General features: G+C 51.4%; 1 protein-coding gene across 3 annotated transcripts in view; it reads right to left on the minus strand.

Annotated features, from left to right (window-relative positions):
- Nucleotides 1-427: 427 nt before the first annotated feature.
- LOC122370708 (glucose-6-phosphate exchanger SLC37A2-like) overlaps nt 428-26,046 on the minus strand; it is a 47,748-nt gene continuing 22,129 nt past the window's right edge. For 2 of the 3 annotated variants that reach the window (XM_043346551.1, XM_043346550.1), the window contains 7 exons: nt 13,624-13,719; nt 7,808-7,957; nt 6,323-6,413; nt 4,831-4,979; nt 3,884-4,064; nt 2,384-2,499; nt 428-1,989 (listed from right to left, as the gene is read on the minus strand). In XM_043346551.1, the coding sequence (XP_043202486.1) occupies nt 1,897-1,989; nt 2,384-2,499; nt 3,884-4,064; nt 4,831-4,979; nt 6,323-6,413; nt 7,808-7,957; nt 13,624-13,719 (876 nt within the window). In that variant the 3' untranslated portion in view covers nt 428-1,896. The remainder of the gene's footprint in view (nt 1,990-2,383; nt 2,500-3,883; nt 4,065-4,830; nt 4,980-6,322; nt 6,414-7,807; nt 7,958-13,623; nt 13,720-26,046) is intronic. The other variant, XM_043346552.1, reaches the window with a different exon arrangement.

A 26,046-nucleotide genomic window follows, 5' to 3' on the forward strand; every position in this document is an offset into this window, starting at 1 on the left:
TATTGATGTATGTCAAACTGGAGGTACTTTCATATTATGGATATTATTGAATGAAATTGAAGGATGACTGTCAAAGGACAAAGGTAATCACGACGAGGTGACGCGCAAACATGACAAACAAGTACTGATGTCGATAAAAACTTTCTCAAATTTAAATCAGATAAAGGGTTCAATGATCGTCATAGAAAGACTCCGATACCGATACCGATAATGTGGTCGTGAATTCGGCGCTGGCAATTCAAACACCAGCCAAGGCAAGGCAATTCAAACACTTCTTTCAGAGACCATTATTTGGCATCATATATCCAGTGTGTTGAAAGCTACTATCTAGAGGACTGCATATGATGTATGGATGCTAGATTCTCCTCCGTTGGCAATGACTAGAATATCCTACCCATCCTACCAGTCCCAAGTCAAAATGCGGTCATACATTCAGCATGTATTTGGGCATAACCGTTGGTAGTTTCTAACTAATGAGATATCCACACTGGAAATAGCCATCTGTTGTCTCACACGAGTTACGAGCCGATGCGCCACTCAGACCGATCACAGGACAGTCGACCGGCGGCTCACTAGAGGGAGCCACACGCTCAGGCCGTGGGGTGACGACCGAGGCACGGTCTCCACAGCGTCTCCACGGTAGGTATTCATTGGGACCGCACACGCCCGCCATAGCCACAGTACATGCACAACACCGTACACAACATTAAACAAATACATCTGTAACAGCCACTTACTGTTGACAGCTGTGCGCAAGCCAACATACATTCAACATCAAGTAGCGAACGATTGCAATGGGGGATCAAGATTATCCCAAAGCAGTCACACATTATCCCTGATATATATCCGATCCCAGAAGTTGATGAGCCTCCAAGATAAAATGATCTGCCTACTTCATTCAGGAAAACACTCACGGTTGATAAAAACAAACGATAGGATTAGGAATGGTAAATCATCGTAATACTGATCGCATGTGACCGGAACAAATCAAATGCGGAATCAATTTACGACGATACAATGGAATGACCACTCCAGTATTCGAGCGACACTGGGCGAGAATATCTCCACGTAGCCTGTCGATATCGGGATCCGGACGGCGCCAAAAGACACAGTTACCATATAAAGCCGCACCCCGATAGGAGATGCAGTAACAGTCTCGGCAGGCAGCAGACACCCACAAATGAGGCCGATATGCGGCTCATAGAACGGCGCAGTGATAAACGCAAGGTGGGAGATGTACATCAAATCAACACATCAAATTTACAATCTAAACTTTAATAGTCATATGCAAGAAAACGCATAAAGAATGGGGAAAGCGTGACGTGATTCAGACGCAATATGCACAAAATTACACATAAATATTGTACTCGCATCTGCAAAAATATCGCCCCACAAATTGAAATGGAAATTATTCGACAGTCTACAAAAAATCTTAAAACATCGATAAATTTAAAATTGGTCAGACGTCTATTCCAAAGAGAACATTCACCGGGATATGTGCCCTCTAGTCGTGCGTTTCCTGAAACCAGACAATGCCCTCACACTGCGCGGCACCTTGAGGAACGCTGCACCCGAAGGGACCACCCGTCGGCTGTCTTTTGTGCCCGCCGCACGCAGCTGAGACGCGGGCGCAGCGCCGGTCGCCCTACTCAGACAGCAGGGGCGCCGCGAGCGGCTACAGCAGCAACGCTCGCAGCCGCCCTGGCCAGCCAGCAAAGGGCGCCGCGAGCGGCCGCTCTGGCGTCACAGCAGGCAACGCTCGCAGCTGCTCCGACCGGCCGGCGAATACGCCGAGGCAGCCACAGCTCCCGCCGCTGAGGGACGCAGGTCTGCTGCTGACGGACGCCGCGGTAGCGAGCGACCAGGCTCGGTCGTTGTAGGCGACTGGGACAGGTCCTAGGGCCGCTCGTTGGCGGCGGCGTCAGCTAACCTCTCCCTTCTCCGTCGCAGGATCGCCCGCACCTCGTGCCGCAGCACCCAGGAGAGCGACTGAAACGCGGACATATAAAAAACTATCAGATGAAGCAGTGTGTGGTTCGTACGATCAGTACAAATGTTATGGTTAAAAAAAAAGATCGATAATGATGTCAATCATTACTAGCTCGTCTTTTAGATATCAGCGATATAAAGGAAAATGCTTGCTTTAGAGTATTAGTGCTTTGTTTCTGGCATTTTCAATACATCTTTTTCTCATATAATCTAATTGAAGCCAATAAGAACAAAACATCGATGCCAGAGGTTATCCGTACAGCGTCAAAACTCAGCATTCAAAGTACACCACATTACTGAGACGGCCGGCCTGCAGAGACTCTCAGGCAGTCTCAATTAACCCGTGACCGGCCTGCACCCAGGGGCCGCCCGCTGTGAGTGGGGGCGTTCTTACCGCTATGGCAATGGCGTCCGAGCACATGAGGATGACGAACACGCCTGTCCAGTTGTCACCGCTGGAGGCGACTCCGGCCAGCAGTGGCCCGAGCGCGGCACCCACCGAGCCCGTGCCTGCGGGGGGGGGGGGGGGGGGGGGGGGGGGGGTAGGGGGTCAGAGGGGTGACCAGCAGTGGCCCGAGCGCGGCGCCCACAGAGCCCGTGCCTGCCGGGGGGGGGGGGAGCGGGGGGGGGGGGTCAGAGGGGTCCAGAGGGGTGGCCAGGTCAGGTGAGCCTGAGACCATCGCGACGGCCATCATCATCATCATCATCATCATTCAAAGCCATGTGTGGCTAAGAGGGAATAACACACGAATAATAAACAGGAATATAAAGTAACAAAGATACAGCTGCTGCTGGAGTCACAGTCACTTAATTTATCCCTCAGTTTATAATACTGTGGTGCCACCCTTGGTAATGATAGTTAAATAAAAACCGAGAATATATGTATATTTCACATGTAAATTCATCGATAATTCTTAGACTCAATGAAATCATGTATCGACAATCATTTGCAGCCCAAGCCAAGCAATTATTGCGAGCTTACTCGCACTCGTCCAATTTCTACGAGACAGCATAGGAGGCTTTGATCATTGAGGGTTTCTGAGTATCTAGGAGTTTGTGTACCGAGCACTTGCAGATTTGTGGCGAACGAAGTATCTAAAGCCTTCATTCGAAGCAACCCTTCAAGCATCGTCAAAACAAACTTCTGTCTGCCATCCAGCTTCACTGCATTCTCTGGCTGTTAATCGTCCAGTAAAAATAGAAATGGTGGCTTAGTCTGATTCATCTTTAGACCACGTATGTCGTTAGTTGTTGCCTAAATATTCCCTTTGTTTGATAAATCATGACTGAGTTTCTGGCGCAGGCTGATCAGATAATATCGATGACGAGATGTGGCAATAGCGCCGCTTCGGAGAAGACTTCAGGGTGCTGATTGCTGAGGACACAGTACGCCAAATGGGCGGACAAGTGGCCCATTTCGACACCCTCACTCGGTTGTGTTGCGCCGGTCCGACTACGGTCTATTGTTCTCGTCAAGGATGGGTCACTCAAGTGGCGGCGCGCTGCACCGTAACCGTGACAAATGTCAGCCGTGCCCCCCGCGTCCCGACCGTCACGGGACACCTGTGCAGACGTCGATACGAGTCGCGACTCGTGGTTGGCTGCCACGCCCCGCTCAGTCTCTGGGAGCAGCTACCCACCCGTCCCCGCTCAGCCTCCAGGAGCAGCTGCTTTCCCCACCCAGCTACCCACCCGCTCCCCGCCCAGTCGCTGGGAGCAGCTGTCCACCCAGCTCCCCGCCTAGCCTCTAGGAGCAGCTGCCTTCCCCACCCAGCTCCCCACCCGCTCCCCGCCCAGTCTCTGGGGACAGCTCCCCACCCGCTCCCCGCCCAGTCTCTGGGGGCAGCCGCCCGCCCGCCCGTCCCGCCCTGTGGCGGTCCGTCCCGTCACCCACCGTCAATGATGGCCGTCACGGTGGCCAGCGCCTTAGCGTTTCCACGCAGCGAGGTGCCCAGGTCGGCCGAGACGGCGGTGGTAATGAGCGCGTACGGCCCGTTCACCAGCAGGCCGACCAGCACCAGCAGCAGCATGTTCAGCTGGTGGCTCACCGTGGCCACCGCCTGGTACACAAACATCTGCCAGCGGGGCAAATACACCGTGTCAGCGTGAGCCACAAACATCTGCGAGCGGAACACGAACCGAGTCAGGATAACACACAAACATCTGCGAGCCGATAACGCAACGTGTCAGGGTGACCCACAAACTACCGCGCGCGGCAATCTCAGGGTGGTTGTAACTGGTATACAACGTACGGTTCGGTATACAAGCACTTATGGGTGGTCGAACGAACACCTGTATCTGTGCCGGCAAATGCACCACGCCAGAGCAAAGGCGCAGGAGTGATATGGAATGATGCGAGCATAAGGTACAATGTCATGTCGAGTCATAACATTATGTTACGTTAAAAATTATTGTGTGGTTAAATAACTTTCAAAACTTACGCACGGAGGTGCTTTTGCAGCAGAATCGGCAAAAAGAGGTTCAAGCATATCGGGATCAATGCCAGCATTGCCTGGCTGACTGCCCAGTGCCCAGGCCCACCGGCACTGACCCGCCTTCAGCCGCGGCTGTGCTCCATAACACACCAGCGGGCTGGCACTGCGGCCCGGCCGACTCACATGGGGATGGCACTGCCGGCCCTCCTGACTCACCAGAGCCGGACGTTACTACAGACCCGGCCGACTCACCAGCGCGGGACATTACTGCTGCCCTGCCGACTCACCATCGGGACGACACTGCTGCTCCGCCACCCGACTCACCATCGGGACGATACTACTGGCACTGGCTCCGCCACCCGACTCACCATCAGGACGGTGCTACTGCCCCGGCCACCCGACTCACCATGGGGATGGCGATGATGAGCAGGATGACGCAGACGATGCCGGGCGTGCCCGTCCAGTCGTTGGCCAGGCCGGCCAGGATGCCACCGATGATGCCGCCCATGTCAAACAGCGTCGACAGGTTGGCAGACTGGCTGGGGCTGTACCCGGCTGTGGTACAGACAGCGGCTGTCAGACATACAGTACAGACTCGCTGGGGCTGTACCCGGCTGTGGTACAGACAGTGACTGTCAGACATACAGTACAGACTCGCTGGGGCTGTACCCGGCTGTGGTACAGACAGTCAGTGTCAAACACACACACGGCACAGACTCGCTAGGATTGTACCCAGCTGTGACAAAATAAGACAACGACCGTCAGACGCACACAGTCTGACCCGCTGAATTATTAGTTGACGATCAGTATCAGATGAACATACTATCACCAGTGAACGCCTTTTGGGCGTGGAACGAGCGAGCGAGATAGTGAGCCCTGCACGTGCGGAAGGGCGAGAGAGTACTTCCAACGGGCTTGTGCAAAGCACCCTTCTAACCGGTCGCTAGCGGTGTGCCAAATTTGAACGCAATCGGCCCAGCCGTTCCTGAGATCTGGAAGCGGCATTCTGCACGTGCGCACGTGCAAACGGGGTCCAAAATGACTTTTGCACGGCACCCTACTAACCGGTCCCCAACCGTGTACCAAATTTGAGCGCAATCGGCCCAACCGTTCTCGAGATCTGGAAACGCCCCTGCACGTGCGCACGTGCAGTAGCACCCTAACCGCAACACATGGGAATGCATTGCTGGTGGGTGCCTACCTGTATGCCAAGTTTCAGCGAAATCGCCCCAGTAATTACCGAGTTACTGAAATGGGAACAAATTTGGCACCTCTTCTTTTTGCATTTTGCACTGCAGTGGGGGTCACTCACATATATCAATAGTATCCGACCTTTGGTAGAAGGGATGCGCCAGCTACCCTACAAAAATTACCGCAAGATAATCGCCCAAACCGCTGCTGAGATATAGGCCTCTCAAAAATACTACTTTTGCAAAACTGCTTGAACACCCCTGACTTTTCACGTGGCACGTGCCACGACGGTCACTGAGATGTATCAAAAGTAGTCAATTACGGGGTAGAAGGGATGGGGTTACCCAGCAAAAAAGACCGCAGGCCAATCGGTCCAGCGGTTGCTGAGATATCATATAACCCTCTCAAAAGCGTTACAGGCCGGGCCGGGCCGGGCCGGGCCGCTCATACTGATATTTTTCCGTTATATTGAAAAGACTTCGCTTCGCTCGCTGCGCTCGCTCGCTCGTAATCATATATGGAACATATGTACTATCGTATATGGAGCACCAATGATATAAATAACGCATTATTTCAGTTCACTACCCTACTGAACCCAACAAGCCCCATTGTAACATCGCCTTCCGTTCAGATTAAGCTCGGAGCCCCGAGTTCGGGCTCTATGTCGCGACACCCGTCGTGGGACAGTCAGGCCGATAGTGTCTCACCGGCCGAGTGGAGGTAGCGCGGCAGCCAGTAGAGGAACGTGTAGCTGACCAGCTTGGCGAAGAACAGGCACACCGAGAACGGCAGCACACCCTGCCGAGACGACACGGGTCAGGGACCGGCACTGAGGGGGCACACTGAGAACGGCAGCACACCCTGCCGAGACAACACGGGTCAGGGACCAGCATTGAGGGGATACAACGAGAACGGCAGCACACCCTGCTGAGACGACACGGGTCAGGGACCGGCACTGAGGGGGCACAACGAGAACGGCAGCACACCCTGCCGAGACGACACGGGTCAGGGACCGGCACTGAAGGGACAAATGTAAGATAAAAAAAGACAAAAACATTTAATGCTGCGTCACATGGTCCTTGCATGCACTAACCTACTATGCTGGCGCTCTAAAATGCACGTAAGCCTGCATCAAAAGCCAAACAAACTCGAATTCTGGGATTTGTAAAGCATATTGTCGTGCTCCCTTCCGGCCTATCATCCCAAGTCCGTCCCAACCGCGTCCCACTCTAGCCCACCCGCGCCCCCCACCATCCCATACCGCACACCCGCCCCCCACCATCCCATACCGCACACCCGCCCCCCACCATCCCATACCGCACACCCGCCCCCCACCATCCCATACCGCACACCCGCCCCCCACCATCCCATACCGCACACCCGCCCCCCACCATCCCATACCGCACACCCGCCCCCCACCGTCCCATACCGCACACCCGCGGCCCCCACCGTCCCATACCATCCATTCGCGCCCCACGGTCCCAGACCGCACACCCGCGTCCCACCGTCCCACACCGCACACCCGCCCCCCCCCCCACCGTCCCATACCGCACACCCGCGCCCCCCCCCCACCGTCCCATACCGCACACCCGCGCCCCCCACCGTCCCATACCGCACACCCGCGCCCCCCACCGTCCCATACCGCACACCCGCGCCCCCCACCGTCCCATACCGCACACCCGCGGCCCCCACCGTCCCATACCGCACACCCGCGCCCCCCACCGTCCCATACCGCACACCCGCGCCCCCCACCGTCCCATACCGCACACCCGCGGCCCCCACCGTCCCATACCGCACACCCGCGGCCCCCACCGTCCCATACCGCACACCCGCGGCCCCCACCGTCCCATACCGCACACCCGCGCCCCCCACCGTCCCATACCGCACACCCGCGGCCCCCACCGTCCCATACCGCACACCCGCGCCCCCCACCGTCCCATACCGCACACCCGCGCCCCCCACCGTCCCATACCGCACACCCGCGGCCCCCACCGTCCCATACCGCACACCCGCGGCCCCCACCGTCCCATACCGCACACCCGCCCCCCCCCCCACCGTCCCATACCGCACACCCGCGTCCCACCGTCCCACACCGCACACCCGCGTCCCACCGTCCCACACCGCACACCCGCCCCCCCCCACCGTCCCATACCGCACACCCGCCCCCCCCCCCCCCCCCCACCGTCCCATACCGGTATCCGGATGGCGGCGAAGAAGCTGACGGCGCCCTCGTCGTCGCCGCCCTCTGAGACCGGCGACTCGAGCGGCACGGGCGGCTTGCTGTCGGTCAGGTCGGCCTGCGAGGAGCTCCCTTCAGCACTGCTCTCGTCCGAGGACGGACCCTGCCGGGGGCGATCAGCCGAACCGGTCAGATCGGGAGGGTACAGCTGGGGCGATCAGCCGAACCAGTCAGATCGGGAGGGTACAGCTGGGGCGATCAGCCGAACCGGTCAGCCCGAGAGGGTACAGCCGGGGCGATCAGCCGAACCGGTCAGATCGGGAGGGCACAGCTGGGGCGATCAGCCGAACCGGTCAGCCCGAAAGGGTACAGCCGGGGCGATCAGCCGAACCGGTCAGATCGGGAGGGCACAGCTGGGGCGATCAGCCGAACCGGTCAGCCCGGGAGGGTACAGCTGGGGGGCGGGGAGGGTAGAGTGGGGGGCGGGGATGGGGGCGGTTAGGGAGGGAGGTTTGTGGCTGTAAAACGTGATATGCTGCAGTTGCGGCGCCCTTTTTTACGAAAGTCCAAAGGTACGCACTACGCGACAATTCACCATCTGATAAGCAAAGATTCGAGTTGTTCGTGAGCTTAATACAAAGAGTCATGAAATGTTACAAAGTAGAAAAAAGCGCCGTTAACCCAGTTGATAACAATAGCACGATATGCGATCAAGATAAACATTGCGTATTTTGATCCAGGTCCATCTAGGAAGGCATTGCTTTTTTATTGAATGGCTGCGTGTTAAATCGATAGCAGTACAACAAATCATTCGCTTCCATATTTCATCATAACATCTTTTGACAAAAACGACCGACTTCACAGATAACGGAAAAGAAACAGTTCACAATTTATATGAGGCCGTAAAGAGCGATAAGATTGAGTGCTCGGAAAAAGTGGCACACAGGTCACCTAGGCAAGTGATCAAGATAGCGCTAGGAGAAAAAGGATTGTATTCATTCATACCGACACCACATTGCTGGCGTAAGCGAACGAGTTAGTGGGAAGCCTTTGCTATATTTACTGACCTAGAAAACTTTACGTTATCAATTTAAGTCATTAATTGGAATTTTGAACAATTTTATCATATCCTGGAGAACATCTCATTATCATAACAAGGAGAGCATTTCCATCACCAGAACGAGAAAATATCAGAGCTGCGCAGCAGAAATAGTTTGCTGCAGGATATAGCCGGCCATAGCGTCCACCGGCTCAGCGACTTCATATGGCTGGTGAGCCTACGGCTGCTCCCGACCGCAGGCCACTGCCGACCGGAGCAAACTCGAGTGCAGAGGCGGATAAAACTGGCTCTCATCGCCTTCCGGCTGTGCACTGCGATACTCTCCCGACAAAAAGAGACTTATTCGACGATCACAGTTATCTGCCACCCGGTGGTCCCGTTTGAAGTTCAGCGGCTGACAGCGCGGTAGTAGCGGGGGCGGAGACGCTCGAACACCATGGCCCCAGCGACCGGTGCGTGTAGGTAGTTTGATACAGAGATAGTGCGCCGGCGTGAGAGGGCGGGCGGGCGGCCCGACCGACCGCCCAGCGCCTGTGGCCGCCTGGGGGTCGGTCGGCAACAGGTCAGGAAGTATATCAGCCGGCCATCGACAGGCGGGGAGGGGACGCAGGGGGAGGTACCGGCGCCCGCGCTCAATAGGGCTCTGATAGAGTGTGACAATGACGGCCGCAGTGCCGGGGGCAGCAATGGGCCCGGCTGAGAGCCCATTAGCACCGTCCGCGCTGTGACGGCACAGATAGCGGACGCCGCGGCGACAGTGACGATGCAACGTACAGTCTGTCTTAAAAGTACCGCGCAAAGTGACGGTGGATCCATCGAGCCTGACTGAGGAATGGCCTGCTAAATTTGGGTCACCGAAGCAATTGACATCCTCGTCCATTCCCTAGGTCAATTGGTCGGTGACTTTCAAATTAAAGCAAGCTCTTTCTCAGTCAGGCTTGATGGATCCACCGCCACTTTGCGCGGTACTTTTAAGACAGACTGTACGTTTCGACGGCGATATTCTATCAATGGAGCGCGGCCCGGTTACCGCCGGCACACGCCGGCAGTGTGAGTATGGAGCGGACCCTGCCCAGAGTGCCATCATCAGCCAATCGAGTGAGCTGGTGACGGGGGCGGATTTCGACAGCGGCGACTGCGCAGAGCTGTCATGGGCGTATCAATATCGGCACCCGGTGCTCGCGGCTGACAATGAGACGAGCCCCACGATACGAACAGCAGCGAGAGTGATTAGCAAGAACGAGCAGGGAGAAATCGCAGCTGGACCCGAGAGAGTACCTTGAACAGCGCTCACTTGACCTAAAAAAGACCGTCCTGTGAACTATCCGGGTCAAGTTCACGGGTGATAGCGAAAACTGTAAACCATATTAGCTGAAAACATCTATGAATGTGAGAGGAAAAAACGTTTAAACTACAAGCCAACCTGCACACAGTTATAAGCCACAATACTGCCTGGTGCCGAAAGATGCGCAGGCGTTGTAAAAAAATCGAAAGCACATACAAGTAGGTACTTAATTTAACCCGCGCACCGACGGGGGTCTGCGCCAACTTAGTACCGACGGGGGGGGGGGCGGATGACCGCCCCCCCCCTGAGATCTCGAGAACGAAGCAAGATAGCGACAAGCGGTAAACGGCATCGGATACGCACGGTCAAGATCTACAATTTTTACAAAGGTCATTTTCAGGTCAGGTCAAAGATGACGTCACAGGGGTCGAAAAAGTCAAAATGGCGGCGCTAAATATGGAGAGAGTTTTTCTCGAATAACTTTCGAATTGGTCAAGATAGGAACAAACTAAGGGCATCATCGTGATCCTCTCGTCAATCCGCATCGAATGACATATATGTTGACCTCGAAAGGTCAAGGTCAAAGGTTGACCTCAGGTCACGTGACCTCGAGGTCATCATGTATATCATTCGATGCGTCTTGACGAGCTGAACACAATGAGACCATCCACGCGTCTGTATCTTGTTCCTGTACGGAGTTATTGGCCAAAAACCTTTGGTGACCTTGATGACGTCACATGACCTCACAGCTGCCCAACAGCAAAACAGACCTCAAGGTAGTGAAGGTTGATCGTATATGAAGTCATGTATGGTATATGGGGCCATTCCGACCCGTTTTAGTAGTAAAAACAGGGAGTTGATTTTTCCCCCATTGACTTATAATGGGGAGGTCGCGAAATTGACCTGACCTTAGGTCACCGATATCAAAATTCCGAGATATACAAATTGTAGCTACTAATGACCTAATAACATCCTGCGACTTTCAAAGGCCACCGACATCTACTGTAGCTGGGGCATTCCACGTCAAATCGAACAAAAATCGGCCGTTTTGCACCTTACCCTCAGCGATTTCATTATAAATTTGTGAGCGAGTTCCTGTGTCGCCCCGAACATTACATTGATGTTTTTTGCACATTCTGACCACAGGTCTTCTAAATATAGGGCATCAAATTTTTACAAAATGTTGCATCTTTATATTTTTGAACGACCATAACATTGGTTGTACTTGTTTGATTTGAATGAAATAAACCTTACTGTTTAGGTAATTTCTTAAGCATTTGTTTAGAATTGCACCTACTTAAATATATGACCTTGAAATTTGCTTAACTCTGTTCTTAAGCACAAAAATTGAAATAGCAAAAAACACGTCACCTTCGATTTAGCTAATTTTCATATATTTTATTGCCTACCATATTCTTAACAACCTGTGAAAAAATTAGAGTGGGCCATTCATAAGTTTTGAAGAAAATGGCACATATGCAAACGTATGTTGGCACGCGCAGTGGAGGGGGAAGAGTGAATTTCGCCCCACCCCTCCTGTTTTTCGCCAATATCTCATAGTATTAATGCGAAATTAATTATAGCTACCTGTCCAAAATTGAATTGCACATCTCATCGTGCCAGCAAGAAGAAAATCGGTTCACAACTGGTCTAGTAATAGCGGTGTAAAGTGAATATGTCCTGTCGCCGCGGCGACGCGGCGACTCGGCAGCCGGCGCCGACCGCTAGCCGCCGCCTGAATTGTAGACTGTGCCGGGACGGAACGGAACGGTTCCGTCTTTACATCGCGCTCCTTACAGCTGATTACGTTCGATTCGCGTCAAATTTTGTGAGAAGACTAAAAAATGTACAGGAAATCTTATGGTGTAAGAATTTTGAAAATCGGTTGGTAAACAATTGAAATATGAACGTGTAAACACAAAATTGTGATTGCTGCGTTTCCCGCGTCGGCCGATCCCGCCTCAGCCGGCGACATGTTACTCTTAGCAGGTCTCTAACTGCCATATTTATTATTAGATTAACTAGAAATTCCCCATACATACTCAAAAATGTATATTCTTTCGTATAGTGAAGATAAAAAGACGTGAAGATATCGTTGCGTGATAATGTTTTCATTGAATTTTTGGCTTCATGATGCATTTCCACACGGCTCAAAATTCACCGCAAAATACCGTTTGCCTGAGACACTTTTACTATGGAACTTGAATGCTTGACTACGATGACTATGTATTTCCATTCTCGCAGAGTTTGGGATATCACTAATCAGCAATCATTCATTTCAGAAAGTGAACACAAGCAAGCATGTCTTGACTCTGTCTTTCAAGGTCACGCGTGGTTGCGTGATGTTGATGCATGAAAACGGCGTTTGCCGCGAGAGTTATGAATGGCCCACTCCAATTTTTTCACAGATGGTTAGGAACATTGTGACGGACATAATATGTAAAAATTACCCGAATCGAAGGTGACGTGTTTTTTGCTATTTAAATTTTTCTGTTTTAATTCAAGGTCAAATGCATTTCAAGGTCACTTCAATTTAATTTTATAATTAAAAATCAAAGCCTTATCAATTGCCTACAAGACCCTGTTAATATCATTTTGATACCAGAAAAGGAACCAGAGTTATAGACATTTAAAAAATTGATGTGTGGCATTTTTGGCTATATTCGATGACCTATATCTCAACGATACTTTATCAAATTTTGAAAATATTATACGTAACACAGTTTTGAACCATGCCCAGTCTGTCTACAAATTTTCAGAAAAATCGAAGGGGATGACGGATTTCGGTGTTTGATTTGACGTGGAATGCCCCAGCTCTGGCACGGTGACAAAGTTGCAAAAAAGTGACTTGAGGTTGGGTCATTCAAAGTGACCTGGTGACCTGACCTTGAAAGGTAGGAGGTTTAAACTTGCACACCATGTGTAAAATTGATAAGGGAATAGTCATACCAAATTTCGCGGCGCTACGCGCCGCAGTTTTCCCGCTATTCGCGAAAAACCTCAGGGGGGGGGCGGATATCCGCCCCCCCGTCGGTGCGCGGGTTAAACGCCCGGAAGCATTTCCGCTAAGATGCTGGATATCGTAGGTACTAAATATACTAAACACGTGGGGTCAACACGCGGAAACGCGGAATAAGCATGACATCTGGGACAAATCACACGCGTCCGCATAAAAAAATATCATCCGATCATCCGGCCAGAGTTCAAAGTGGAGAATGTGGGCTCCATCACCTCCACCTAACCTTCGTAAACAAAATAATCAAATTAAAACCGATGAATACGCTGAAAACATCAGGACAACTACCGTATCGGACAAAGTACACAAGTGTTACGTCAACGCCACGTCCAGTCGGCACGGTCACATAATACTCTGAAAAAAAAGGCTGACAAGTGGATTGACGTTGGGGCTCGGCCTGACGGCCACGCTCGCGCGCTGAACACTGACCTGACGGCCGCGCATCCACGCTGGACAGTGGACACTCACCTCGCTGATGAGGCCGGCCAGCTCGTCGGCGGAGGCGGCGGCGGTGGCGCGGGCGGCCGAGCGCCGGCGACCGGTGACGCTGCCGTACACGCCGCCCTGCGACAGCCACACCGTAAGCGGGGGACGCGACGAGACCAGCCCTGCCCCGCGGCAGAGCACCCCGGGACTCCAGGGCGAACACACAGACCGACACCCAAACGGGATACGAGAACAGCACACATGGACACAAAGGACATGAGACCTCCAGCAAACGGGACATGCGACTGGACGCCCAGACGAGACACATTATAGACTTCCAAACGGACAACCGGGCGGGACACATTATAGACTTCCAAACGGACACCCAGACGGGACACATTATAGACTTCCAAACGGACACCCAGACGGGACACATTATAGACTTCCAAACGGACACCCAGACGGGACACATTATAGACTTCCAAACGGACACCCAGACGTGGCCCGTTACCGGAGGCGAACACGGAATATACAATACATACACCCAACGAGCACAGGGATTAAACATAAAACCGACACAAGGATAGGACCAGCATACCATACTTTTTAATTCGTTAAGTGTTTGCTGAATGTAGGTAAGGCATTTAAATCGATTGTTTTTGAATGAACTCCTTACCAAAATTATACTGTTTACATTCATATAGTTTTGTTTTAGTTGAATTTTCGGCCACGGACCATGATCACATCAATGCCAAAATATAAGAAGCATAGCAAATCAATGTTACCTAGTTTATTTCAAACCCGTAGTTAAAGGGACTATCCCACCTTTAACATGGGGTTTGAGTTGAGATAGCCAAGTTTGCGGCGAGGTTCAGAAACCACTATCTATCTAGGTTGCAACCCCCGCGGCCTCTTGGTGTTGAAGAAATTCGTTCCCTTCATTTGAAAATGGGCCTTGCACAAGGCCCTATCTTCAACATGGAGCGACCGTTAGTGTGACGTCACCTCGTTTAGTCATTCTGATTTAAATGGGTTTGTTCGTTGAAAAATCGCTTAAAACTTGGTCTGAACTTTGTTGTGGTGCCTACAGAGTAAAAAGAATCAGCTTTATGACAGTAATGTGGCCTGGGGAAGGAGGCAATTTTGGGCTGTGACGTCACATATTTGAAAGTTTGTGTTTGGAATATGGGAAGCCTGAGATGTTTAATGAAAAATAAATGCCAGAACCGTGTTCCTGGCCATCCAATCTATAATGTCGGGCACAATTTAACTGGTTTTAAAGGTAGTGTGCCACCTTTGAAAGATTTCCCATTTTATTTTTCCTAGGATAAGAAGCTTCTGTTTTTACCTAATATCGCAAACAAATCAAAAATGGGCCTGGAATAGTGCCTTTTTCGCCTAAAAGTTTTTCGGTTTTTAGATATGTATAACAACTGTAGTGGGCTCACCTGCAAACAGGCGTCGGGCAACAATCGCGAATGCGGCGCACTTGTGACAATAAGCAAAGGTCATTATAGTGTTACGACCATACGACGTACGGGAATGAGTTATCAGCTGTCTAATCGTAGACAACACAATGTCGAGCCTTAAACTGTAAGCCCGTATTGGTATTGTTTCTTTTATTTGGCTGTCGAACATTATTTATGGTTTGAAATATGATTTTATGTAAAATAATTGATATGAAAAAGCCGTCTTATAAGTTATGACCCCATTTCACCACACGCAAGTGGCAGAAATGACAATGATCAGCTGACGCATTTTTCTTGGCCGAAGTCAGAGCGCGCGGCCCGACGCACCACGCGTATTTGGAAATTCCGACCTCGACGAGCATCAGAAGCCACCTAACAAGCGTGTTCGAAACCGCAGGAGCTGATGATGAACGGGTTTATCGAAACTTGATTGGATGAGCATATCGGTAATAGCGATTTCAGTGTGTGCATTTATTGTTCATAGTGGTGTGAAATGTGGTTGGGGTACGACCGACAACCCGTCGGGGCGAATTTCGCACTGGGGTACTCAAAATTTGAAGAATTTAAGACGTTTCCATGAGTTTTGAAGGTATGGATAAGTTCTAAAAATCCGGTTCTCCTTATCTGGGCCATTAACTCCATACGGTCCAAGATAGCTGGCACACTACCTTTAACAACATTTTAGAAGGTGGGATAGTCCCTTTAATGATGACGTACTCGTAAATGCCTTCGAATCTTTTAAACGGATTCCCGACCAGAAGATTCTGCGTTGGGAAAAACGCAGGCTACAAGGGGAAAAGACAACTTCCCATACCCGGCATCCTTCCTAATTTGTAACAATAAGGAACGGTTCACAAACTAGTTTGATGTTCTCAGCAAGTTTTTATTGCAAACAATATTCACCCATGCCTTATCAAACAATAAAACAATACAGCAAGAACATTTCGCTAGGCATCTGCCTAAGCAAGCATAGCACTTGACCTACATAGCTTGAAAAGAAAATATGACAGCAGGTCAATCTTGAACCCGCTGAACATATCCGGGCGTGCGGAAAGCATGAATACGAGATTGAGACAGACAGTAACAAGCTGTTAAAGAGATGCTTAAGACGACCTAAATTATGCAAAACTGAGACCGCTACAGACTTCCGAAAAAAATCACTTTAATATGAAATAGCGAGCTAGAGCGTAATGAAAATAATAATCTTCGCAAGTTCCTTGCACGTGAAAAGTTGTATGCTGCTGGCAAAGCGCCAAGCCTTCACTCATTGCTCAATATCACATCTTGCTAACCTACCTAAAATGAAAGAGCTGTCCTGAATATTCGCAGCCATCTGCGTCGGTCGTCACCACACCAGCCTCCCCCGTTCACACCCACTTCTGGTCGCTGTTGCCACCGCGGCGAGCCCCGCCCTGCCCTCCACTGGAGCCTCCCGGGGCCGCGCCTCCGACGGCCGCCGGCTGGATGAGCTCATCGCCACCCGACTGGACGCCACTGTAGACCACGCCGGCGGCATTGGCCTGGCGCAGCTGCCAGTAGTAGGACAGCACCACCAGCCAGCTGTACCAGGAAGCCGCGCAGACGATCGTCACAGCCACAGACGAGACGCCGAATGCTGCCGAGGTGATCTCTGTGCCACCGATGTAGCGGAACACGATGGATGCTATGAACATGGCCAGGTTTCCGGCGGTGATGATACCGAACAGGATGCCCCTGAAGATCAGCCAGGAGAGCAGGTGGCACCGGCTCGACCGCGGCCGTGTCCCCAAGACGTGCACGCCGTACAGCAGCAGACTGTCGAACAGCAGCTGTATGGCAGCGAAGACAGTCAGCGGTGCCAGCGCCACCACACCGGGCAAGTAGTCACGATACCGGTAGAAATCCTGAAACTGATCAAGCGCCCTGTACAAGCTGTAAGCGTATGCCCTCACTGCGTCAGCCCAGCCCCAGCCGCTGAGCACGGCGAGCGTCTGCAGCAGGCTCAGCACCAGGTAGACAATGGCCACGGCCAGCGCGCCGTGGCGCAGGCTGCAGCAGCAGCAGCTTCGCAGCAGGGACACCATCGCAGCAGGCAGACGTTGGCGGGCGCGGCGCCCCACTCCACCGGCCGGCTGTGCACTCTCCGACCGCCGCGCTGGGCGCTCGTCAGGCTGCGCTCAGCGGCGGGAGTTTCTGGCCGTCTGGTAGCTGGTCCGAGTGCTGCAGTATCTCCTCAGAACACCAGAGCTGTCTTCAGACTGCCACAAGCGCTGGCGCACCGAGCCTCGTAGGACCGTTTCCAACACACTGTCCGCCGCCAGGGCGGAAGGGAGCCTGGAGCTTGCCCCGGCCCCTGGTTTGGTGCAGCTCAGCACAGCGTCCCCGCAGCGGGGAAGGGCGCTGCTGCACCGCGTGCCATGGGCGACTCCAGGGAGACCCACCCGGGGGTGAGTAACGCTGCCACGGGGACGGCTGAGGCTAGACAGGGGCTGAACAGACATTTCTAATGGGTATTTCATGCCGAAACGATAGGCGATAAGAAAATACAGCATTACTCGTTGCACTGTTAGTACGGAAAACGAGGACATAGCCAGTGAGCGTTTCGATGCTTTGCGACCCATTGGCGCCATGGACCAAAGCCAAAGCTACCATGGGGCCAAATTCAGTGTCTGGCTGTCGACAGGGGCGAGGCTGTACTGCAGGCCGGGCGGGGTCAGGGGGTACACTACCACCGCGCCGGTCCGGGCGGTGTTTTCACGGCCGCTGCCAGCTCGCTGCAAGCACACGTGGTAGATTCGGTTTCCATGAAGACATCAAAAAAATTCGGACGCTCCAACCTTGAGTGACTTGACCATAGCCTATGACGTCAGTCAGCTCGCGAAATGCGCTGACAGCGTGGTAGGGTAGCAGCATGGATGTAGCAGCGTACAGGCAGCGGCCATGAGACCCACCGGTATGACGGTGCAGGCCGCAGAGGGAATGTGTGTGTGTGGGGGGGGGGGGCGCCCCTCCCTCCGAGGCAGGCCGTGTTTGGAATGGAGGGAGTTCCCCGAGTGGCGTCTGGGTGGCACAGAAGGAGCTATGACCTATGTTATAGCTATATGAGCTAAGAATATGACCTAAACCTTTCTTATTTCTCGAAGAAAAATCATTCGACCGTAACACTATTTTTGCAGTAGTTTTTACAAAATATAGGTAAAAGCACATTTTTTAATGTGAAAAAGTTTTTTTCTTTTTGCAAGAGGGAAGCAGTAGGTACTTGTAGTGCTTGCAACACCCACCGAAAAGGCATTGTCCTCTATACAAAGTCGCAGTGTATGGCGTTTGTGTCACAAACAATGCCGCTTTAGTTTTTGAATATTATCGCCTTTGTCATTGTCAAGGCCCTATACCGTCATTGCTTGGTTGCCACTTGTCAGTGTTATGAGTATTCGGATTAGTTTTCAAGAAGATGAAAAGATTATCTATAGTTCGTTTTTTTTTTCAAAAGGACGCTGGCTCCAAGTATGTTTTTTCGAACAAGCACGTGTTTTAGCGAGCAAAACGAGCAAAAACTGAACCTGAGAAAATCGAACGTCGACTAATTTTAACATGTGATTTCTTCCCGATATTAGAAACAAACATTTACCAACATACAGGTTACAACGGATACAATATAATGCACAGATACCTAACGCTAAGGCTCAGCTAAACACGATATAGCAGAGCACTGGGTCACACCGCGCACCAGGTAGGGAGCCAGCTCTGGGTCGGCCAGAGGATCCCAGCTCAGAGCGAGATCTTGTGTTTCAAAATTGGCCCTCATTTCTTCGTACATTTTTCTGTACTTTGCCAGGCGAGTTGAGATTGGACTGATGGATTTTGGGGGTGATGGCGCTATATCGTGGTGGCCGGTTGGTGTATGGTATGCTGTAAGTGTGTCGTGACTTTCAGATGGAGATGGTGCTGATGCTGAGTTGGGTGGAGCTGGTGAAGGTGTCAGAGGGGGTGTAAGGGAGATGTTGCGAGTGTCATGTTTAGTCTGTTGTTTCTGTGTGTGATGGAAAGCTGGTACACGGGGTGGTAAGGCGGAGTGGGCGGGGCTCACAGTGGAGGAAAGATAAGCAGAGCCTCTGATTGCCACTGCGTTTCCGCGAATGATGGCAATAGAGATTTTTTTGCCATAACCAAGCCGTTTCGCGCCTCTCCCCGGTCACTGATGTGATCCTGCGGCCGAGTTCCTGGACTAGGCGGATGGCACTGGGGCCGGCAACGCCTGATGTTTCGACCGCCAATGGAACGAAGAGATACTGGGCTGAAAAAGAGGCATACCGCTGTACCTTTCGATCCTCGGCGGCCCGGGCCGCTGATCCCGGTTTTATTGCCGATTTTGCCAGGCTGCTGTCAGCAAAGGTATCGGTGCATGTCGCATCCCAGGCTAGGCATTTTCCACCTTTAAAAGGGAATGTGGTAAGCCCGTCAGGACGCTTGCCGTCACCTCTGTCAAGTCCCGTGGGCTCGAGGACGGACGGGATGCCAGATGCAGCGAGGCTGCGCTTCACGAAATCGTTAAGCTCAGCGTGGCGGGGAAACCGACCAGCACTTTTGCTGCAGGATAGGGCGTGATGCCCCAATCTGTCGACCGGGCAGCTACATAGGCGACAGACATGTGGCTCACAAATAGGGGCGCCAAGACGGAGAGCTACCGCTATCCTAACAGATTCCGGGTCCAAAAAGAGGCCAAGGCTGGGGACCGGTACTGCTTGTAGCCATGCGGCTGTGTGAGGCTGGCAGGCGGCAAGTAAACGGGCTCTGTGGACTTGATTTGTTTCGCGGAGTAACTGTTTGCAGCTAGCCTCCGATGCCAGGTCGTCCCAAGCCCTCTGCTGCCCTGGTGTAGAGGGGTCGGGGAGGGTTGCCTCTCCGATTAAAGGAAGAAGTCGTTCAAGAGCGGGTTTTCTGGCCAGTATGGCGTCGTACCTGTTCCCTTGATTACTGAGAATCGAGGATACCAGAGAGGACGCTTCAGTCAGAGATGCCAAGTGGCAGGGAATAGCTAGCCGTTCAACTGACCTAACGCCTAGACCCCCGTACCGGACCGGGAGGGAAGCTTGTTTCCAGGCTTCGTCTCCTAGACTAACATTGCAGGTGTCTGTGAGGGCCGACCGCATAAGGGCGTCAATGGCCTGCAATCCTGTGCTGTTTAAGTACATGGGACTAGATCGCAGGAGATATTGTAGCCGGGGCGCGGCAATGTAGTGGGCTAAAAAGAATAAAGCTGTGTGGGCGTCAAGGGAGCGGATGCGGCTACAAAGTGTCTTTATCATATCATGGGCAGCGTCCGTGGCAGTGACGATGCTGGATTCGTGGAGAGGAGAGCCCAGTAAGGTTAGGCTGTGCAAGGGAGTTTCTACTATCCCAGGGAGATAACTTTTTAAATCGTCAATAGCGGGGGCCCGTTTGTCAGCTAGCCGATCACCCAGAAGGGTGAGCTCGCATTTGGAGCTGTTTAATTCGAGGCCAAGACAAGGCAATTCTTGGCGAAGCAAACGGAGGTCGGACGCGACGACACTGGCTGACCCGGCAAGAGTTGCGTCATCAAGATACCAGATATTCAATGGTGATTGCAGGCGTCTTGCGCAGGAGTCGACGGCCAAGGCAAAACCTATTGGGCCGAGCGGGTCGCCTTGCTGTACACCAGCGTGGGACATGATCACGTCACCTTCTATGTATAGGGGGGTGGGTGTACTGTATGATTGATACAGAATACGGTACGTTTCTGGGCAACGATCGGCTACACTTTTGAGCATAACATCTCTTCTGATAGTGTTAAAGGCATTTCGCACATCCACTTTAACCAGTACAGAGGGTGCGGAGGCATCTTGTGCGCGATAAATGCACTCGCGAACCGCGTGGACGGCTGCTTCACAGCCTAAGCGGGTCCCCACCCCTAGCTGGATCGGTCTGAGCTCCGGGCCAAGGACACTTGACATGTGGTGTGCAGCAATGCGGCAGGCCAGGCGGCGAAAAACGCTACCTACGGCAATGGGGCGTAGACCACCGTCCTTCTTGCGGAGGGCAAAGAGGGCAGCTCCATAAAAGGCGCCGTGAGCACACTCCGGTATGCGTCCCGCCAGCGCTAGATTGGTTAGTGCGGTTAAAGATGTCAGCAGGCGGCGGCCCGGCTCTGCAGCGTGGGTGGAGATGAGCTGCCGTAGGTGAAGCGGTCTTACTCCGTCTAGACCTCCAGCTGAACCAGTCGGCATCGTGTTGATGGCAGAACGGACCTGTTCCGTGGTGACTTGTAATGGAGGGAATCGGTCGTCCTGCGGAGCCGGAGGGAGTGCTTCGTCGAGAGGCGCTGATGGGTGTTTTTCTTTGAGAGATTGAAGTACATCGTAGCTTGGCTTAACAAAATCGTCTGTAGACGTCAGGGCCCTTAACCCTCGCCCTGGCAGGGGGGGGGTCGATGCGACCCCCCCCCTAAGGTTTTTCGAAGATAGCGTAAAAACGGCGGCGCGCAGCGCCGCCAGATTTGGCACAGCCTATGGGGCAACCTTTTTACATATGACCTGAAAATTTCAGGTCCGGGTGACCTTGGGTCAGGTCACCAGGTCAGAAAAACCGGTACAAGGTCATGGTCAAATTTCAATTTTCTTTTTGCACCTGTCCAACTCACAGTTTTGGACTGATTTCCTTCAAACTTTCAGGATGTGCTAAGTTCACCGAGTTGTATAACATATAGTTCGGGTTTTTTGAGGTCACTGACCTGAGGTCAGTTAGAGGTCATTACGTCGTAATGTTAAGCCTATGGGAAAATACTAAATTCGGAAAATAATGGAGATATCCGCTTCTTTCTATCACTTTTGTCCTTTGAAACCACAGTACTTAGCAGCAGGTCACTTGGTGCTTCTTTGCTCGGTGTACTTATCCATGGGTCAGGTCAAATGAGGTCAACTGAGGTCAAATGACGTTTTTGCCAATAACTTGGCACATAATGACGCTAGAGCTTAAAAAATGGTATCATTGTGTTCCTGGTGATCAGCCGTTTCGAATGCTATGCGATATGATGCAATTTGGTTAACTAGAACTTAATTTATTAAGTTAAGTTTACTTAAAATTTAAGAAAAACTTTAAGTACACTTAAGCAAGCTAAAAAGTATATCATTCGACGCGCCTTGACGTGCTGAGTTCACTGGTGCTTTTCTTTTTGCTCTACCTTAATTAGATCAAAAGTTATAAGCGAAAAACTTTTGACCTGTTTTTAGCGAAATTTTTACATTTATACCCCCCAAAACCCCCCTAAATATTGACCTAGAGCAACCAAATTTGCACAGGGGCGAGAACTCATGGGGGCCCACCTACCTAGCAAATTTGGTGTTTCTAGGTGCCATAGGAGCCAATCGCGAGGGGGGGGTCGCATCGACCCCCCCCCCCCTGCCAGGCCGTGTTATGAAAAATGCCCTGCCAGGGCGAGGGTTAATGCTGCTTTTATGTCGCCGTCTGCGCACTTGGAGAGTACCCGGTGAGCAAGACGGTCATCTGAGGAGTGCTGATGGTTTGGCCGTCGATCGTTGGTGGGCGAGAGATCCGCTCCCGTCTCGAAGCGGGAGATCTGGAGTTTGATTGTGGTCGCCGCCGACTGACGCCGCTCGCCTGTTGCTTTTGCGGGTGCACGGAGAGCCCCAAAAGCGAAAGACAATAGGCGGCGCCATGTGCTGAAATTCCGTTCGGAAATTGCCTCGTCAATTAGCTTGGCTAGACAATCGGCGGCAGCAATCCGAGCAGCTTTCGGTATTTGTTTGATGACGACAGTAGCGCGCCTTAGCTCGGCCAGGTACTCGGCAAGGTCAGCTGGCTCTGTAGTCTGTACCCGCCGGCGACGCGTTGCTCGGCTGCAATGGATCAGCATGTGTGAGAGTCGCTGCTCCAAGGCAGGTTCTGCAGTGCCATATCCTGAGAGCACGTGCTTGGGTCAAAGTCAGCTTTGCGCAAGACGTATGCCATCGGTCTCCACAGGCGCGACATATTATCGCCGCCTTCCTGGTCGACTTGCTCGGGCAAGCAGCGCAAGTTAGATCGGTCGTAGCTGACTGGTCTTGGGAGGTGCTCTTTTGCGTTTTGGGGCCTGGGTTCAACTCGATGTCACCTGCCAAAAGCACTGAGCAGCTAAAAGTGATCCGCCCGTGCTGTCTGGTGGCAACGGAGTTCGCACTGTAGGAGGCTCGGCGTCTGAAGAAGACGGTCTTGATTTTGCCAACTTTCAAGGCATGGGTCCCTTGAAACGGTAAGAAACATGATGTGTAGTCTCGGTCCGTTGGGGATAGGTTTTGTCGCAAACACAGGCAGGTGAGAGGCAGGAGGATGACTACGAGGAGCCACAGCGAATACGAGACCGAAATAGGATCCGGTCTTGGGCGTTGCATGACGCCAGTGGTGGTTCGGCCGCGATGGACTTGCGACCCAGAAGCAGGGAGCGTCAACTAGCGGCGAGAGCAAAAGTGAAACTTATGTAGGTATCAGGCAAAAACTGCTTGGGCGACTTGAACAGTGAGGCTTCAACGATGAATTAATACCACATCTTCGGTATGCGACGAGCTTAAGCCACAACGTCACGTTCTTCGTGCAAAGAAAATAACGCGAGCCGGGACGACGCTGGTGGCCGACGAATTTGCAAAAAACATCAATTATTAAAACATTTCAACAATATAAGTCCGCTACTCACGGTGAACCTCCTTGCGGCCCATGGCAGAAAAGATTTCTGAGTTTCATCTTTTAAACATCACATATCATGAATATCGGCTCCAGTCTTGGACAAATCGATTGAAAATGGCGCCAAAAACCGTCGCAGTGCGTCACTTGTGCCGAAGTAAAAGGGTTATATGTCTTTCCGTCTATATATAAGATTGCAGGCAAGTTTCAGCCGGCCATGGTGCTCAATCGACATAAGAAAAACAATTAATTCACTGACAAGTGCGAAATATGCGTAAATATATGACAAATAAGGGACCGAGCGAGGGGCTGTTGATCCTTCAGCAGCTCAACCAACTTCCCGATAATTTCCATATGGGGGCGTTTTGGAAGCAGATATATGCAGATATGTTAACAGCGGTGACGTCATGCTGTCGAACATGTATTTCAATTTAACTTATGACTATCATGGACGGAACCGCTCACTCGATTATAAGCTCGGCAACAGTTAAAAACTAAGTTTCACTCAAATTCGTTGACACTTGTCCCACTGCACGGGCATTTGGGTGCCTGCTGCCATCAGTGACGTCATCATAGTATGTTCATTTTTAAGAAACAATTTCCAGCTACTTACCGTGCAAAATTTGAAATCGATTATTTTTTCGGTAAGAAATTGAACATGAAATAATATTTTCGGAGTTTCTTGAGTGATATATATTGAAAAATTGATAGCAAATATTTCGATACTCGTAGTGGTACCTTTTTCAATGGTCTCGCATTGAAAAAGGTACCACTACGAGTATCGAAATATTTGCTATCAATTTTTCAATATATATCACTCAAGAAACTCCGAAAATATTATTTCATATTCATTATAACTTGAGGAAAAGGTAACATGACTCTTAAGTCATACATTACGGTAAGAAATTCTTGGCCAGACACTGAAGCTGCCAAAACTCACGTGAGAGCTTCGGTATTGAACTTTGAGCCAGCGTCCTTTTGAAAATAAACGAACTATAGTTGTTTTCAAAAAGATTATTTAGGACTCGATTCGTCTGTTCCTTATTAAAAAATGTCGCAACTAAAGTTTGTTTACCTAGCCCGTCTCTATCTGTAAGAATCTTGCCCGTGCCCATATGTTTTAATTCCCAAACGTACAGGTGCAAACTTGCAAACAGTAGGCATGACCTAAGCTTCAACCAAATGTGTGGTGATAAAATCAACGTAATATATTCCCGCAAACAGGTGTAGACTGTAGAGCACGGCTTCGAGCCATGCAATGTCGACTCCGACTGGAAGGATAATGACAGCTCCGCCTCTGAGCAGAACTGTCGACTCCGACAGATTCCGACTACAACTCCTCAGCCCTGCTGTTGTAGCAAAACGGTTGTATCAAAACGCGTCGCAGGAAGTCTCACGGTGGTCTTTGTTTTGCGCTACGTGGTCTACAAATGCTAAAAATTGAGTTCAAAATTTGACGTCATCAACATTGAAGTTTTTTTTTCGCTATAACTCGGCCAAAAAGGAGGTATCTATCTAAAATTTGATATGTAGATAGAAGAACGCAGGGACTATCATAAATATTCCGTTTATATCGAAATTTGAAATACTTTTGGATTTTTTTTTGCTATTTTATAAAAATCATTTTTCTTATTTTGGGGGTCAAAATCCCAAATTTCGAAAATCCGAGATAGCAGTTTTGTAGCGCCTTCTTTTCTTTACAAGACCACAAGAAGAGCTTTGAAATTGTTTGTTACTGTAGCTTCTGTGAGCGTTTAAAGATTTCACGTGTTTTGCTCATGTTTGCTCGAACATCACCTCAGTTTGACCTCAATTACTCCTGACCTAAGGTGACCTAAGACTTGAAATTTTGTGTGAAGCTGTCAAATTGATGCCCGGAAAGGAATCTACTGAAAATTTGGCGGCGCTGCGCGTTGCTGTTTTCTTGCTAATCAGGAAAAGCCACAGGGCGATCCCAACAAGACGTTCACAAGACGTTCAACAAGAGTCCTATGGGACCATCCCAACGGGGAGAGGGTTAATGGGCCCCCGATCCGTAATTGTCCCAAATGGCCCCTGATGAGCCTACAACGTCTCCTAACGGCCTTACAATCCATATATGGCCTCCGATGGGCCAACACCGGCCCCTGATAGACTGCACTGGACCCCACCACCGGGCCAACGCCAACCCATTTTGGGCCCATATCGGGCCCTCATGGGTGCACATATTATTGATGACCAAACTCATGCATTTGTGGCCCCCACCAGCAGTGGTCCGTCTGTGCCACTCTGGTCCAAGGACCACCGGTCGCTAGGCTGATTCTTATATTTTGACATTGATGTGATC

This window comes from Amphibalanus amphitrite, unplaced genomic scaffold (assembly GCF_019059575.1).
Source record: "Amphibalanus amphitrite isolate SeventyFive unplaced genomic scaffold, NRLGWU_Aamphi_draft 001162F_arrow, whole genome shotgun sequence".
Lineage (NCBI taxonomy): Eukaryota > Metazoa > Arthropoda > Thecostraca > Balanomorpha > Balanidae > Amphibalanus > Amphibalanus amphitrite.